Consider the following 17,553-nt stretch of genomic DNA (forward strand, 5'->3'; position numbering starts at 1 on the left):
GCAGGAGGTAAAACAGAAGAAACCAAAATACACAGAGGGTCGCCACATTTCAGTGTGTTAGGCACTTGCATAAGCAAGGAGAATTTGATATTATTGAGATTTTTCTTTTTGTCTCTCTCAAATTCAGCTCTTGGACCTGTCTAGTAGATCTGGAAGGCTTGAACATGAGGCATTTATGGAGACCTGGTGTCAAGGCCTTGCTGAGAATCATTGAGGTGGTTGAAGCTAATTACCCTGAGACCTTGGGTCGTCTACTTATCCTAAGAGCACCTCGAGTATTCCCAGTTCTCTGGACACTGGTATGTGTGTAATCCAAGGTGTTCCTCAGTTCTCTCAGTCTGTAAAAGCTCTTCAGAGATCAGGCTGTATGTGCAGCAAATGTTGCCATTTGGAAGCATGTCCTCTAGATAGGACTCCTGGGGTGGGTTAAAAAGCACCACCCAAGAACCTGATTACACAGTTGGTTAATTTGGCTTCTTTGTGGTGTAGACTTTGCATAAGCAGGATGGTGATCAAAACTGAGTCCTTCAAAATTGACTTGAAAACAATGTAAATTGACTTGAGAAAAATGTGAGGGCCTGATCTGTTCTGTTTTTCTTTCTTTGTAGGTTAGTCCATTCATTGATGACAACACTAGGAAGAAATTCCTTATTTATGCTGGAAATGACTACCAGGGTCCTGGGGGACTGCTGGATTACATTGATAAAGAGATTATCCCTGATTTCCTCGGTGGAGAGTGCATGGTATGAATATAAACTATTGCATATAGCAATTTATTTGTGGGGTTTTTAATTATTATTTTTCCTCTAAGCAAAGAAGTCTGTAAGCACAGAATGATTCCTGATGTAGTTTGGAGGTGGGGGCTATGGTGTAGGAATCCAGGCTCAGTGCTGTTTTCTGGATCTACTTTAAAAAAAGAACAGTACAGTGCTTCTCTCAGATGAGTATCAAATACCTTATCAAAACAGCCAAGCACAGCTAAAAGCCACGGTCTGCTCCCTGGAAAGTTCAGGCAAACATGATAGCAGAGCTCTGAGCAAGGGCTGTCACCATCAGCTGATCCAGAGGGTCTGTGTCACCTAAAAAGCTGATCCCATAAGGAGCCCAAGGAACATGTGGCACATCTGCTGAGGGCTCAGCAAACAGCCCTGTCTCCCCACACAGAGTATGCAGTTACCCCAACAAACCAGAAAAGTGGTTTTACTGCAGGATACTGTAATTTCTTAGTCCATTTTCACATGCCTTGATAGGTGTTTCCTGCCTGGACCTTGGGTGTCAGCTGAATCTGACATTTTAACATCTGTAAGGTTTTTTCACCTGTAATGCTTTTGACAACACAGGCTGGGAGTGTTTTCAGCTCCTGTACACTCTTTAGCTTAATTTCTGTACCATTCTTGAAAATTCATCTGTGTCAGTTCCAATAGAGTCTCAAATGATAATGAAGTACAGTTAGATGTGTTGTAGTAGGGCATGTGTTTATCTCCACTGGGCTGTTTTTTGTTGCAGCAGTAGCTTTCAGTATTACCTAACTTGGAGCTTAAAGCTGGCAAAATTCACTACTTAAGTAAGCAAAAATGAATGTTACCAGAAAGCAAATTGCTGCAATACTTCCTGCCAGTTACAGGCAGTGTCAGTCTCTCTCTTCTTCTTTACTTCTGGGTATTTGAACAAAAACTATTTTTCTGAGATCTCTTCAATTGTGTGTTGTAATTCAGTTACCAAACACTTCTACTTCCCCAGACAATTCTGTGGAACCTGTTGTCAGCTTCATTGCTACAGGCTTCTTAGAAAACAGAAGTTTGCCTAGGGAGGTTGTGTAATCACTTCCAGTACTGAGCTGTCAGGCAGCTGTAACTTCAAAATTGTTAACTTTCCTGGCTGCAATGTCCTTTTACCTGCTTGGAAACTTTCTGTATCTCCCCACTATCCATCCTTAAATTTAGCTACCCCCATTCTTTCAGGTCTCTGTAGCTCTGTTTTTCACACTTAGTCACTATTGCCACTTCCCTCAGGATTCTGAAGTGCCTCCCATCTTTCTTCAGTGTAAGGTGGTGTAAATGATAATTTCAGCCTTTGCACAGTCCCTTTCTGGGATGCTGGCTATTGTGTATGTACAAAATCTGTTCCCCTGGTGTGCAGTTCTGCAAACACCTCACCCAGATCATTGTAAAAAGAATTACATATGTATCATGTACAAGCTATAAAATTACTTTCAGGCTGTTCCCTTCTCCAGAGTATTACTGAATGTTTGTTTCTGAAGCTGGAAGGCAGAGAACATGAGAGAATAGTCACAGGAGATAATTTTTAATGTTTTTTTGGTTTTAGTGTGAAGTACCAGAGGGTGGGCTGGTTCCCAAGTCCCTCTACCGGACAGCAGAAGAGTTGGAAAATGAAGACATCAAGCTTTGGACTGAAACAATCTACCAGTCTGCAAGTGTCTTCAAAGGAGCTCCCCATGAGGTACAGCTCCAGCTGCCCTTTGCTCTCATTTTCATCTCAGCCCTCTGCTCTGAGCTCGGTCTCTTGGCCTGGGAATGGTTTATTTCTTGTTTATTTTGTTCCTGTGCTTCCACCTTCTGGAGCTGGTGCATGGTGGTGCTTTAGTAGCTGAAGTTTGTGATTGTTCCTCCTGTTATTTTGTTGCCATTTAGAGAATATCACTGGTTTTCATTCTATTCAAAGCCGTATTCTTCTAAGCAAAGCAAGCAAAATTCTCACAGAAGCTGCTTGAAAGCTTCTGAAAGACATGTTTTAGAATAGACACCCCAGCAGGGGGGAATTTGTATCTGCAATTCCTTTTTTCAACTATTAAAAAGCCTTCTTAATAGTAGAAACTAAGCCCAGCAACAAAAAAGCTCTGTTCTTTGTCTATCTTTTCTGTAGGAGTTTGCCTTTACTGAGCTGTTGTCTAATGTGTCTTTCCTGCCTCAGGTTCTCATCCAGATCGTGGATGCCTCGTCAGTGATCACATGGGATTTTGACGTGTGCAAGGGCGACATCGTTTTTAACATCTTCCATTCCAAAAGAGCCCCACAGCCTCCCAAAAAGGACTCTCTGGGAGCTCACAGTATTACATCTCCTGGTGGGAACAACGTCCAGTTGATAGACAAAGTCTGGCAGTTGGGGCGTGACTACAGCATGGTGGAGTCTCCCCTGATCTGCAAAGAAGGGGAGAGTGTGCAGGTGAGCGAGGCAGAGCCTCTGTGGGGGCAGATGGAGCCCAGGCTGCCTGCTCTTGCTCACAGCACTGATGGCTGAGTGCTGACTCACTGCTGGGCTGCCTGCTTCATTTTGGCCAGCATTTCAGCTGCTGCTCCAGCCTGAGTGCTGCACAGAGCAGGGATGGGATTTACCTAGGAGGGGAAGCTGCATCAGTCTGCTAGTGACTGATCAGCAAGGAACATGGGGAGGCACCTAAAATGCACATCCAGAAAGTGGCTAAACATGCTTTGTGCTGTAATTCTGACAGTTATTTACTGTAGCAAATACTCTGTTTGAGGAATATCACAGTGCCTGCCCTCAGTAATGAGAGAAGGCTGGAAATCAAGTCTGAGCTTCAGTGTGTTTGCCCTCTAATGGGCAGTGTAAGAACTCCCAATGGCCAAAGCTCCTGAAGGCCTTTTTATGCCATTTACAACCTGTCCTTTCATTCCAAGTTTGATGTAACATGCAGGATGTTTACAGTCACACACTGCCACTGCTGTTCCTGCTGCCTTGGAATGAGTCAAACAGCCTCTGAAAAAGCAGCTCCTTTAGTCACCAAGATGGAAGTGTTAAACTAGAAATATGGGCAGTGACCTCTTGAACTGTGAGGCAGAAGCCTTAACTGCTTTTTTCACTGTCTCAAAGGACAGCTGTGAATGAAAATAAATGAAAAAATGGATGTTGTTGTAAAGCAGAACTTGTCCTTTCAGCATATTAAATCCTAACCCCTTAACACTGTCGAAAAGCTGGAGGAACTGCTGCTGTTCCATCCCAGGTTTGATAAGGATGTTATGTGGGGAGAGTCTCCCAGCACTGCCATTTGTCTCAGGAGCTGAAATATTGGCACTGGGCAAAAATTCTGGGCATGCAGGCACTTTTTCTAAGCTTGAAAAAGAAATGTCAAACCTACAAATCTCTGTTAACCAGGTTAAATTTTGATTTTTGTTGTATCTGCTTGCAGGGCTCCCACGTGACCAGGTGGCCTGGCTTTTACATTTTACAGTGGAAATTCCACAGCATGCCTGCCTGTGCTACAACCAACCTGCCTCGTGTGGATGATGTGCTGGCATCTCTACAGGTGTCCTCTCACAAATGTAAAGTGATGTACTATACAGAAGTGATAGGATCTGAAGATTTCAGGTAAGTCTGGCCAAGGGCAGCCAATCTCAAACCTTTCTGATTATTTGGATGATCGAGTCAATGTCAGCTTCACTTAATACAAGTAAATTGTGAGTGCCTTAAAAAGTTGCACTGAGGGTGACTAATGTATGAAAGGGGTTAATTAGTTGTCTGGTGGTAATATCACTTGGCTGTGCTTTAAGTTTGTTTGGCTTGGCAGGTTGTAATGTAGAAGGAAGTGCAATTCAAATTCCAGTTGTTGAATTTAATTTTCTGCCATTTTCTTGACTGAATTTAAATCCCCTTCTCTTTGAACAGCATCTGGTTTTTGAAGGAGGTGCAGTGTCTTCATTACTTTATGTGCTGAGGCAGAAAAGCTTTTGAGTATCTGCACCAAACTGTTACTTGCTTTTTATTCAGTATGTGAACAAATACAGTATAGATATAGAGCAGAAATCAAAATATTCCTGTGATCTGAAGCTTCAAACTGCTTTCTTCTTTTTTTTTTTCTGCAGGGGATCTATGACCAGCCTTGAATCAAGCCACAGTGGATTCTCCCAGCTCAGTGCTGCCACCACCTCCTCTAGCCAGTCCCATTCCAGCTCCATGATTTCCAGGTAGTGCCACGACAGCTGAAAAGCAAATGGATGTGACGGCTGGACCCTCGCCCGTGGCAGCTGACTGCAATACAGCATATTCAACTGGCAATTGTGCAAAAAAAAACCCCACCCCAAAAAACCTTTTATAGATAGTAAAGTAGCTGTTTGAATTTTACACTTAGTGGTTTTGGTCTTTGTTAGATCCAACAGCTTGTCTCTTAACTTTAACCCTTTTTCCTAACTCAGCCATAAATATTTTTGCAAGTGTGCTTGCACAAATCCTAACTCTGAACACAAGGGCTCTTACTGACAAGGAAAAACAACCAGTGCATCAGTTAAGAATGATTTTTTTAAAAAAAACTGTATAGATGTTAAGAAGCAAAAAAGAAAAACCCTACCAAAAATGCTCCGTAGTGCATTAGAGATCAACTGCAAGTCTCCTGTCAGGACATTCCTTCCATCCTGAGAAATCCCCTGTGATCTTCCAGTGCTGCAAACTGTTCTCCCATTGCCACTAATGATGTCCGAGACAAAGAACAGCAGTTGCTGGATACTTGACTTTGTGAGTCCGTTTTTTTCAAAGCATGCCCACAGAGCTGTGGCCAGGCTGGAACACTGAATATACCTTTTGTATGAGCACATTTCTGGGGAATTTGAGCTCTGGGTCTTGCTGGGTTAAAGCAATTTGTCCTTTCCTTGGATTTGTGCATGGAGCACTGTGGAGAGAGAGGCAGAGAGAGGCTCTCCCTCACTGTGTCACGCTGGGCTCATCCAGAGCTGCTCTGAGCTTTTGTTCCCAGCTCTGTGCTGGAGCTTCACTCTGCTTCCTTAGTGCATTCCAGGCAAATGGATTTTACTGAGATTCTCTTCTTGTCAGGAATTTATGCAGAGCTTCAGCTTGCTTCATCTATCTGAAGGATGTGTGGCTTCCATCCTTCCTGAGCACTTCTCCCTCCCTGGAGCCTCCTGTCCTTCCCTGTGCCTGGCAGAAATGGAACACCTCAGTTCTGGTCACCCTTCATGTGGGCAGGGAGCACAGGGATCTTCCCTCTGAGTGATACAGAAGTTACTCTAAGGATTTTCTCCACCATTTTCACTACTGCCACAGGTGATCTGCCATTTGTGATTCTGTCCCTGATTGCCAGGCCCAAGTTGGACCCTTGCTGAACTCTGTTCAGATGTTCTTCCCTCTGGTGCCCTCTCTATGCACAGCAAAAGGCTCCAAAGACTGGACTGTCACACATATACAGAGCACACCTGGCAGTGGGGCAGAGAAGATTTTGGTCTGAAATGCAGCAGGATTTGCACAGTTTGATCCTTCTTGATCTTTCCTTACCCTTGGTTTAGCTAAATTGTCCATGCAGGCACAAGGAGCTTCTGTGTTGGCTGCAGTCCCTGCTAGGAAGTGGGACAGGGTCTGGCTTGGGTAAGTGGTGGAGGAGCTTACAGAGGTGTTGCACTGGGAAAGCAAAATTCACTCGAGATTCTGGATCCCCTGCCTGAGGAAAGCTGGTTCTGAACTCAGTGTGAAGCTCTTTTGTGCCTGGAGAGGCAGGTGACAGACCCCTGACAGCAGCTCTGCTGCAGCCCCGTTCTGGCTGTGGCACGTGGCAGAGCTGACAGATATTTTAGTAACAGGGGTGCTCAGAGAGCAGCTTCCATAAACTGAACCAGTCTGATCTCTTCTAGGACTCTTTTAGGACTCTGGAGCTGGAGGTTAGGCTGTTACTCTGGGCTGCCAGAGTGGCAAGGGTCACTGCTTGGGTGTCACACAGCTCCCACCCAGTCTGCACAGCCTGATCCTCTGGCACTGCTCACAGGAGCTCTGCCCAAGTTCCTGACACCAGGAACCAGGATTCCCAGCACAGGGAGTGCAGCTGGAGCACAGTGAGGTTCACCTGCTGACACTCACGGCAATCCTTCCCATTCACCAGCCTGTAAGGGCTGAAGATGGTCCCTTTCTCTCTCTCTCTCTCTCTCTCAGATGGTGATTCTTCTGACAACTGTAAGGGATCTGCTCCATTCAACACTCCACATCTGTCCAGGTGTCTGGCTTTCTAAACCTTTTTGAGTTGCAGGCCCTTTTCAAGTCTGAAGATCTATATTTTTGTTTTTCACTTGAGCTGGCTCAAAAGTGGCACTTTGGGTTTTTCCTGCTGTTGATCTCAACACATCTTTTAGAGCTCAAAGCACAGGACAGCACAAACCAGGGAGATAAAATTCCAGACAAACAATAGTTAATCTTCCTGTAAGCAAAGTGCTGTGGCAATATGACTTGATCACTGCAGTCTAACTAATTAATTTCCCATACCTTGGTCTTTCTTTGTGTGATACTGCTCTTCTTTCTCTCAGCCAGCGACTCTTCTGTTGGCACCTTTCCTATTATCAGTGTCCTTCACTTCCCTGTCCCTCCTCATGAACTGCATATCAAATTCTGTAAATGTTTTGTATACATAATACCTCATTCTTGGTAATAAAATACAGATAGTCTTTAAAAGATTTTTTTATTGTTATCAATAAATGTGAACTGTTTGGAAAAAAAAAAAGGGGGTCAGTCTCTTTATTTCATTCATTTGCTGCAAAGCTTCCAGGTTATTTTATGTGCTGGATTCAGGTCTGTGTGCTGGGTGAGGGAGGGGCTCCTTGGCTGCCCCCACCCCTGACACCTCGGGCAGGAGGCCGAGACAGTCACACTCAGAAAATGATGGTTTTTAATTAGTAGAAGTAGACTAAGCTTCAGCTATTTTTAAAACAGGAGCCAATAAACATCAAACTGTGGGTTTTCTAATTCCTGGAGCTGGAGCAGAGGCTACAGCACGTTTATGGTTGCTCTTTCAAATCTGATGCAAGCTGTGAAGTTTCTCTAAATGAGAATCTTTAACCGTGGTCATGGAGGTCTGTCAGCAAGACCAGATGGCTGCCTGACCTACTTCAAGCTTTAACATGTGGTCAATATTTCTGTGCCAGCACATAATAATGGTCCAGCTCTCTGCTGTTCAGGACCTTGCAGCAGTCCTTGAGAAGGTGTTGTGCAGGGAGGTGCCTTTGGTCAGCTGGTCCCGTGGTGCCTGGAGATGTGAGGGAGCTGCCTTTGTGGCCAGTGCCCCTCTCTGAAATGGCAATTAAATAAACAAACCTGAGCCTTAGCCTAGAGCTGGGCAGGTGGTAACGGTGCAGCCAGGGCTGCATCAAACAGCTCCTCTGGGAGAGGTGTCAGTCTGGTTGAAGTGTGTGGCTTGGGTTTGGTTTTGGCTTTTTTTAATGTGGATTTTTATGAGACAAAGCAAAATTCCTGGAAGAAATTTCACCTGTTTTTTGTTTTTCCCCACCAGCATCTCCCCTCCCTCCCCACAAAGCTGAGGGCTCCCTGTTCTTCAGGTGTCTCCATCTGCAACCTTGGTTTGCCGGTGAGCCTGTAAATAAATTCCCAGTGGAGGATCCTGAGCTGCCATTCCCGAGTCTTTCCCGCTGGAGCAGGAGCTGGCCCTGGCTCGCTGGCCCTGCTCAAACAGCAGCCCCCAGTCCCTGCAGGAGCATCCAGGGCTGTTTGCTCCTCCATCCCTTCACAGGGTGAGCTCATTCCATGCTCGGTGTCAGCACCGAGTTCAAATGGTGGTGGAAATCAGAGCTGTGTGACTGGGAGTGTCCGGGCAGCGCAGGACACAGGGTCTGACAGGGCTCTGCCCTCCGTGCCGGGCCCATCCTGCATCCCCAGCTCCAGGGGCAGGTTCCCATCCCACATCCCCAGCTCCGGGGGAAGGTTCCCATCCCACATCCCCAGCTCCAGGGGAAGGTGCCCATCCCACATCCCCAGCTCCGGGGGAAGGTTCCCATCCCACATCCCCAGCTCCAGGGGAAGGTTCCCATCCCACATCCCCAGCTCCGGGGGAAGGTGCCCATCCCACATCCCCAGCTCCAGGGGAAGGTGCCCATCCCACATCCCCAGCTCCGGGGGAAGGTGCCCTTCCCACATCCCCAACTCTGGGGGAAGGTTCCCATCCCACATCCCCAGCTCTGGGGGAAGGTTCCCATCCCACATCCCCAGCTCTGGGGGAAGGTTCCCATCCCACATCCCCAGCTCTGGGGGAAGGTGCCCATCCCACATCCCCAGCTCTGGGGGAAGGTTCCCATCCCACATCCCCAGCTCTGGGGGAAGGTTCCCATCCCACATCCCCAGCTCCGGGGGCAGGTTCCCATCCCACATCCCCAGCTCCGGGGGAAGGTTCCCATCCCACATCCCCAGCTCCAGGGGCAGGTTCCCATCCCACATCCCCAGCTCCGGGGGAAGGTGTGAGGCCAGCACAGCATCAGCCGCTTCCCAGGGCCGGGGCTGCTGAATGCTGCTGGGAGAGACAAATCCTCGTGTGGAAGCGTTAGGTTTGGCTGGCTTTCCAAGGCCACCAGCAGCCAGCTCTATTATTCAGGCTCTAAAAAAAAAAAAAAAAAAAAAAAAAAAAAAAAATTTCCATCTCCTGGGTTTTCTTGGAAGGGTAGGAAGGCACTTGTTTTATTTTGCTAACTCATGCTGGTTTAAGAGTTTGGATGACGAGAAAGAAAAGGTTGGGATTTTGCAACTTGTTTTATTCCCTTCTCTGCAACCACTGCTGAACTCCTCCACTTTGTGCCATCAACCTTGGTCCCCTGTGGTCCCCTGGCCAAGGGGAGCAGGGAAGGGACCCCGGATTTGGGGCCATTCCCCTGTGCACAGGAGGGAAACCAGGGACTAGGAGAAACAGGGCTGGGCCTCCCCCAACCCTCCTCCTAATGATCCCACAAATAAATAATTCTCAAGCTTTTCTTGGTGCTGGTGGAGCCTTCCCTCGTGCTGTGTCAGTGGGGCAGTTCTCCCAGGATGGGCAGCCTGAGGGGAGTCCTGGATCCCAACATCCCTCACATGGGGTTTGGGATTTGCTGTGACCCCAGCACAGCCCCACACTTGGGGACTGTGCTTTGAACTGTTCACAAAGAAAATGGGAAATGAAGGAGAGGAAGGAGGAGAAGGAGAAAGAAAAGAGAAAGGAAAAATGAAAATGAAAGGAAGAAAGGAAAGGGAAAGGGAAAGGGAAAGGGAAAGGGAAAGGGAAAGGGAAAGGGAAAGGGAAAGGGAAAGGGAAAGGGAAAGGGAAAGGGAAAGAAAAAGGAGTTGATGTCAGACACCCTGCAACAGAAAAGGCACAGGGCAGCCCCAGCCCCCAGCCATCCCCCAGCCCCTGGATTGCACACTCCCACTTCTCCTAATGGCATTTTTTGCCAGAAAAACCCAGCTGCGTGTTAAAGAGCAAGTGCAGGGGGGACCCTGTGTGCTCCCCCAGTCTGGGCTGTGCTGGGGCAGATCCATAGCCCAGGCCAGGATCGGGGTCTGGATCTGCTGTGTGGGGTCAGTGGCTCGCCCAGATGTCACCCCACAGCCCAGTGTCCCCCGCTGACCCTCAGACCCCCATGGGGGTGTGAACAGGGTGAGGCCAGGGTGGTGCTGAGCCGGTCCGGGGCAGTCCCAGCTCTGCAGGCAGCCCCTGTGTCCCCAAAGCCACCTTCTGTCACCTCGGGTACCGTGGGGCACAAACCCACCCCCCAAACCCGGCGTGTAGGATTGAGGATAAAGGGTGGGGGAGACCCCCGGGGGGATCCGGGGCTGTGCCCCAGGGACAGGGCAGGGACACGGGTGGCAGCGGCACGGCCGGTCCCAGCACAAACCCCACTAGATGGTGCCAGCAGCCCGCACATTGTCCCTGCTGCCACTGTCCCCACTCACTGTCCCCACTGTCCCTGCTGCCACCGGGGACACTGTCCCTGTCACACTGTCCCTGTCACACTGTCCCCACTCACACTGTCCCTGTCACACTGTCCTTGTCACACTATCCCCACTCACACTGTCCCTGTCACACTGTCCCCACTCACACTGTCCCTGTCACACTGTCCCTGTCACACTGTCCCTTGTGCCAGGGGCTGGCTGTGCAGCTGGGGCTGGAGCACTGGTCAATACTGGGAGCCACAAACAGGTCAGGGACCCCGTGTGTCCCCCTGTCCCCCCAGCAGGACAGCACAGAGCTCCTGCAGCAGCCCCAGGGGGTGGCTGTGCTGGGACACCCCAGCCCTGCACACCTGCCAGGATGCTCCAGGCACCGTCCTGGCTCTGGGTCTGCCCTCCCCCTGCTGAGAACCTTCCTGAACAGTCACCATCTCCCAAGAGTCCTGAGAAACTTAATCAGCACTGGAGAAAACCCTTGAGGATCTGCTGGGAGAAATGCTGTAGAAGTGAAAAAATATCCTGCTTATTTCTTGGCTCCAGAATGGATTGGCCCACGAGCTGCAGTGGGCTGTATCCAAACATTGAATTTTAATTGTGAGCAGGATTTCACCAGGGACAGGGAGATGAGAAGAGGAATAGGCCAGTGAAAAAGATGGAAGCTCAAAATGCAAGCTCTCCCAAAAAAAGATCCTTGAAGCTCTTTTTTGAAGCCTTTGTTTAGCAAAACAAAATTTATCTCAAGCATTTTTGCCTTCGCATAGTAATTTATTATAATATTTATTGTTGTAACATGCTGCCTCTTCTTGGAGGTGCTGACACAGCAGCAAAGGGGCAGGAGGACCCTCAGGTCCAAAATGTGTGTGGCAGAGCAGGGAGGGCAGGACGTGCTCTTGTCCCTGTGGCTGGCACTGTCACTGCCAGGCCCCAGGGACTTTCCCAGCCCTGGGAGCGATGGGCAGGGCAGTGCATCCCTCCTTTCTCCTGTTCCCTCCAGCCTGGAGAGGCCACACAGCTCCAGCTGCTCCAGCCACATCCTGCAGAGCCCCTCTGCCCCCGAGAGCAGGACAGGGCTGCTGTGAATTCAGGGCTGTGCCTGCTCCAGGGGTTGCCCTGAAATCCCTCACCAGGCACTCAGGGATGTTCCATAACAGCTCCCAGAGACCTTCTCCCAGCAGAGCTTGTGCCAGTGGGGCATTGCCAGGCTCACCACACCCCAGCTGGGTGTGCAGCACCTGCCTGGCTCCAAATCTCGCTGTTCCCAGGTCTGAGGCTGCCCAGGAACCTGCCAGGACAAGGCTCCCAGGCCAGGGATGTCACTTGGCCACTGGCATCACAATGTGCCCACCCTGGGCTCAGCCCCCACAGAGCTGCCACATCTGGGGGTGGGGGGCCCTGCAGGACCCCAGCACCCATCGACACCCAGAGCTGACCCAAGCAAAGCAGCCTGAAGATTTTTCTTGCTGGACATGAGTCACTCTGGGCTCCCAGGGCAGCTCTGACCCCACAGAGGAGCCAGCTGCAGATGGAGGTTGCCCACCACACAGTTTCCCCTAAAACCCCTGATTTTCTGAGGAAGGGAGAGCCCATTTCTCCATCCCCCATCCCAGCAGCCCCTCTGCAGCCCTGCCTGCATCCCCCCAGAGCAGCCAGGACACACTGGCACGATGACACTGCTGCCCTGGGCAGCCACGCTCCCGGCTGTTTATTCATCCTTCACAAGAACTTAAGAACAGGGGAAGCAGGGAAGGATCATGTGAGCTCCCCTCCAGGAGGGCTGGCTCTGCCCAGCACTGCCAGGGACATCACCCAGGGCAAGGTCACTGGGCCCCTCCAGTCCACCCAGAACCCTCCCCTGCTCATCCCAGCAGAGCTGCAGCTCCTGGGGCCCCGCAGAACCAGCAGCATCCGCGGGGTGCAGCTGCCTGAGCAATTCTCTCTGGAGATGTTTGATGCTGTGCTTGTCTCAGGAGGAGGGGGCCAGCTCTCCACCTGCCTGTCCCGCTCTGCTGGGCCCTGGATGCTGCTGAGGGGAGCTGCAAAGAGCTGAGAAAGGGGAGGAATGGGAAAATCCCTTCACTGGGGCAAGGAGACCTCTCCAGGTCCAAGCAGCAGCTTTGCCCACTGGAGTGAGGCAGGATCTTGGTAAGGCTGGAGCTGCTGCCCTGGACCCAGCAGGAGGCTGGAGCTGGAGCACCCTGAGCCCAGTGGTGGCCCTGTGGCTGTGGTCGACACCACCAGACCCATCCACCCTGGGACCAGCAGGGTGTGAGGGCAGACGCCCCAGACGGGCCCAGCCACCCCTCCTGGCACTGTGGTGACTGTCCTGCAGAACTGGCAGCCACATCTGCAGGCCCTTCCCCTGGGGACACGGAGCAGGGACAGCAATCTGTGCAAGCAGATGTCCCAAACCCCACAGCATCCCTCCCCAGCCCTGCCCCGGCTGCCCAGCAGACACACACCTGCCCTCAGACATGAGCTTTGCAGAGTTCCCGTGTCTGCCCCGTGTGTAAAAATACATTTACAGGGGGAGAACTGAGGGAGTGGCTTTAACAAGGGAGCAGGCAGAGTGAGAAGTGGTTGGGAGCTCGCTGCAGCCCGACCTGGGCACGGTGCCTTTGCCTCACCTCTGCTCAGCGCTGGCTTTGCCATCACGGTTTTATTCTGCAAACCCTGTGCACAAACACCCCCAGGTGTGTGCAGACCCCTCACTCACAGGACAGCACAGCCCCAAAACCCCTCCATCCCAGCCCTGAGGGTCTGAGGCTCAGCCGTGCCCCCCTGCCCGGCACCGGGGCACATTCTGTGTCCAGTTTATGAGCCAGAGGATTGCAGAACACATCTGGCCGTGCCAGGTCACCCCGCACCGCTGGCGCTGTCACACGGGGCAGGGACAAAGCCTCGCCTCTGTTTGCTGCTGTTTGGGCATCAGGAGCGTCCTGGGCACCGGGGGGTGGCAGCTCCGGAGCATGAGCTCACCGTAGGCTCGGTTTGTCTCCATGCTAAACCCTTCCTGGAGATGTCAGCTGCCAGAACGTGTCATTTATGCTTCACAGCGCTGCCTCGGCGCCGCACGGATGTGACAGAGTGACAAACAGCAGCATCCTTGAAGGAGCGGCTCAGCCTGGATGGCTCTCCTCTAACACAAGCGTGAGCCGGGCTGGGCTGAGCCGCTCACCGTGACTCTGCAGGAGGCTGCCCGTGGAGGTGGTCGTGGCGGTGGGGACAGGCTGTGAGCTCTCCTGACACAGCCTCGGTCACTGGGACACGCTCCCGAGTCCAAACGCGAGCCTGGGGCTGTCACAGCTCGGCACCAGAGCCGGCGAGTGCGGCGGGATCCTGCCCTGCCCTCCACATCCCGGGATCCTGCCCTGCCCTCCACATCCCGGGATCCTGCCCCTCTCCACATCCCGGGATCCTGCCCCTCTCCACATCCCGGGATCCTGCTCCTCTCCACATCCCGGGATCCTGCCCTGCCCTCCACATCCCGGGATCCTGCCCTGCCCTCCACATCCCGGGATCCTGCCCCTCTCCACATCCCGGGATCCTGCCCCTCTCCACATCCCGGGATCCTGCCCCTCTGCACATCCCGGGATCCTGCTCCTCTCCACATCCCGGGATCCTGCTCCTCTCCACATCCCGGGATCCTGCTCCTCTCCACATCCCGGGATCCTGCCCCTCTCCACATCCCGGGATCCTGCCCCTCTCCACATCCCGGGATCCTGCCCCTCTCCACATCCCGGGATCCTGCCCCTCTCCACATCCCGGGATCCTGCCCTGCCCTCCACATCCCGGGATCCTGCTCCTCTCCACATCCCGGGATGCTCCCTGCCCTCCTCCCGGGCTCCAGTGGCTCGCAGGACATCGCTCTGGGAAACAGGATGATCCTGGGAGGAACTGGGTTGCTCCTCTCCGTGCGATGGGCAGGCTGGAATGACAGAGTCGGCTCTGGGAAATGAAATCCCGGGGGTTTCTGCCTGTTGTATCTGTATTTATTGCACTCATGGGGTTCTTTCTCCCTGTCCATAGCAAGACAGTGCTTCACCAGTGTGAGCCTGCCCCCGAAGCCCCCAGCACAGCTCCTGTTTCTGGAACCACAGACTGGTTTGGGTGGGGAGGAATTCAAAGTTCACCTAGATCCAGCCTTCTGCCAAGGGCAAGGAACCTTCCACAGACCAGGTTACTCAGAGGTTACTCCTGGAATTTATCTCTCTGGTCCTCCCCAGGCTGCAGCAGATTTCCCAGAGGTGCCAGTGCTGAGTGTGGATCAGGGGATGAGTACAGAGCTGGTCCAGAGGTCCCCCCTGCTCCCCGCAGCAGGCCAAGGCACTGGGGGATATTGGGGGGCAGTGGGGAACATTGAGGGGCAGTGGGGTCCAGCTCCTGGGGACATCTCTCCACTGCAGCCCAGAGAACAGTTGGCATTTTGCAGCTTTGCACTTTTATTTTTACCTTCAGAGAAGCTGCTCCAGGAAGGGTGGACACAGCAGGGCTCCTTGCCTCAGTTTACCTTGTGAAAACAACCTCAGCTCTCTGCCCGTGCAGAGGTTTGCCCTTGCTCCTGCAGAGGATTTTAGCAGCTCTCTGCCCAGCCTGCAGCACTCAGCCAGAGGGCTGGATGGGGCTGTGGACTGAAGGCTGTGACTTTTCCCTTCCCACATCCCTGCTGTGAGAGCAGAAGGAACTTGGCCAGTGCCAGCACAAGGAGCCACATCCATCAGCACTGGGTAAATACAGCCCATTGTTCCCAGCACTGCAGGGAGGGACAGGAGCACCCACACGAGTCACTGCACCAGGAAAATGCAAGCAGGGGGACGGGGAGGGCCTGCCCGACCCACAGCCCTGCCTGGGAGATGGGAAGAGATATCCAGGTCCCAGGGTTAGAGCAGCATCCCCTGCCCTTGTGGTGTCACTTGGGGCCAAGCTGGCCTGGACAGAAATGAGACCCAGATTTGAGCACAAAGCAGGGTAAGGCTGATGGGTGTTGATGAAGGCTGGTGGAAGTGCACATCATTCCCAACTTCAGAGCCAGGGAAGAGCCACAGAGCTGTGCCCAGGCACTTGGGAACAGCTCTGAAGCCACCACAGCTCGCAGCCCAGCAGGCAGGGGACACTGAGCCCCCATTTCGTGCAGTGTCCCCATGCTGGCATTGTCCCCTGCCCTCCAACCCCCTCCTGCAAGTGTGACTTTATGTTCATCTTTTTGTCCCAGAACATCACCTGCACAACCTGATCCCATGGGAGGCCATGGTGGGAAGTTGGAATGAGATGATCTGTAAGGTTCCAACCCACCCAACCATGACCCCATGGTTCTGTGATTCTGTGGTCACTCCTGGCTCAGCTGGCAGCCTGTCCTGCTGGGGACAGTCCCCAATGTCACTGCTCACAGAGCTACCAGCCACAGGAGGGGACTGGAGCAGGTTTACAGGTGACTGCAGTGTCCTGCCAACCTGGGACATGGCACAGCTCATCCTTCAGGGCAGGGAGAGCCCCACCACAGCAGACCCCAACCACAGGCAGCAGGGCAAGGTGCCGTGTCTGGCTCTCCAACACCACTTCGATTCCTCCCAAGCAAGAACCTGGGGAAACCAAAGGCTCGAGAGCTCTGTGGACGCCAGGAGTCAGGAGGCAGCTTGGAGCCACTGCAGGGGCTCAGCAGGGTGGTGCCCCTGGGCATGGCCAGGCCTGGCTGCTGCTGATCCTCCCCGACAGGGAATATGTCACAAACATGAGATGTCCTGACAGGCGGCGGCTGCACCGGAGCCCCCGGCAGCGGCTGCGGAGCCGCGACGGCGCTGCCCGAGCGCGGCTGTCAGGAGCTCTTAGGGTGACAGTGGCTCCAGAGAGGGGCTGGCAGGGACTGGGGGTGGACAGAGGTTTCCTCCTCTGAACCCAAAAGATGAGAGGTTTTGGGGCCAGCCAGACCAAAATGCTGAGACTCCACAGCTGAAGGCTCAGTCAAGGAGCTGCCACCTCGTTCCCTGGCTCACAGGTCATGCAGCCCACACTGTGGGGCCTGGAACATTGACAGGGAGCATCAAACTCCCCTGTAAAATGAATGCAAACCTCATTTTATTTTAACCTTGCTTTTGGCTAGATCTGTCCTTTGCTCCTGTGCTGAAAAGGGAGAAGCAGTTTGCCCATAAATGTGTCTGTGGCAATAATCAGCTCAGATCCAGGACAGCACCGAGGTCACTTCTGCCCCATCATGTGAAGTTTATTTGGTTATTTAAGGACAATAAGTCACTGGGGAAAGACTTGGGAACTGTGGCATGAAAGCCTAGGGAGTCAAGGCCATGCAGTGAGTGAGGAAGGGCCCCCGTGGGCGGTGACAGGCAGCCCTGGGCAGGCAGAGCACTGGGGGATGTTTACAAAATGACATTTTCATACACTCTGGAAAGGGGAAAAAAATGCAGCAGTTTGTTTTCAGGGTGAGAGCATCATGTCTGTCTGGCTTTGCATGGCGTGGAGCAGTGCTCCCAGCAGGAGGAGGCTTGGCTGGCAGCACTGCTCCAGGCAGGAGCACAGCCCGGCTGCTGGGAGCTGAGCTGATGGCTGCAGTGTCCCTGACAGCCTCGGGGACAGCCTGGCAGAGAGGGATCCTGGCTCAGTCCAGACTGCAGGAGCACCTTGGATGGGTGAAGGACCTATTCTGTGCTCCTGTCTCACAAATTTGGGCTGTTGGGCAACTCCTGCCAACACCAGACCCCCTCACCATACCCACTCCTGGCACCCCCAGTCCCCCCAGCCATCCCTCGAGGGTGCCAGGATTTCTCTGAGCTTTGGAGTAGCTCCTCTCCTCTCTTCACATTTAAGTTCCTTGGACCCCATGGTGTATGTGAGGGATGTTCTTACCTAATTTGCCATTTTCTCTCCTGGAAATCC

General features: G+C 52.4%; 1 protein-coding gene across 1 annotated transcript in view; it reads left to right on the forward strand.

The window, feature by feature from the left end:
- The window catches only part of SEC14L1 (SEC14 like lipid binding 1), a 41,206-nt gene extending 33,744 nt beyond the window's left edge, over positions 1-7,462 (forward strand). The window contains exons 11-16 of the mRNA XM_058852187.1: positions 128-299; positions 609-743; positions 2,326-2,460; positions 2,932-3,183; positions 4,166-4,344; positions 4,839-7,462. Coding sequence (XP_058708170.1) covers positions 128-299; positions 609-743; positions 2,326-2,460; positions 2,932-3,183; positions 4,166-4,344; positions 4,839-4,944 — 979 coding nt within the window. The 3' untranslated portion in view covers positions 4,945-7,462. The remainder of the gene's footprint in view (positions 1-127; positions 300-608; positions 744-2,325; positions 2,461-2,931; positions 3,184-4,165; positions 4,345-4,838) is intronic.
- Positions 7,463-17,553: the final 10,091 nt, after the last annotated feature.

The sequence above is a fragment of the Poecile atricapillus genome, chromosome 17 (assembly GCF_030490865.1).
Source record: "Poecile atricapillus isolate bPoeAtr1 chromosome 17, bPoeAtr1.hap1, whole genome shotgun sequence".
Lineage (NCBI taxonomy): Eukaryota > Metazoa > Chordata > Aves > Passeriformes > Paridae > Poecile > Poecile atricapillus.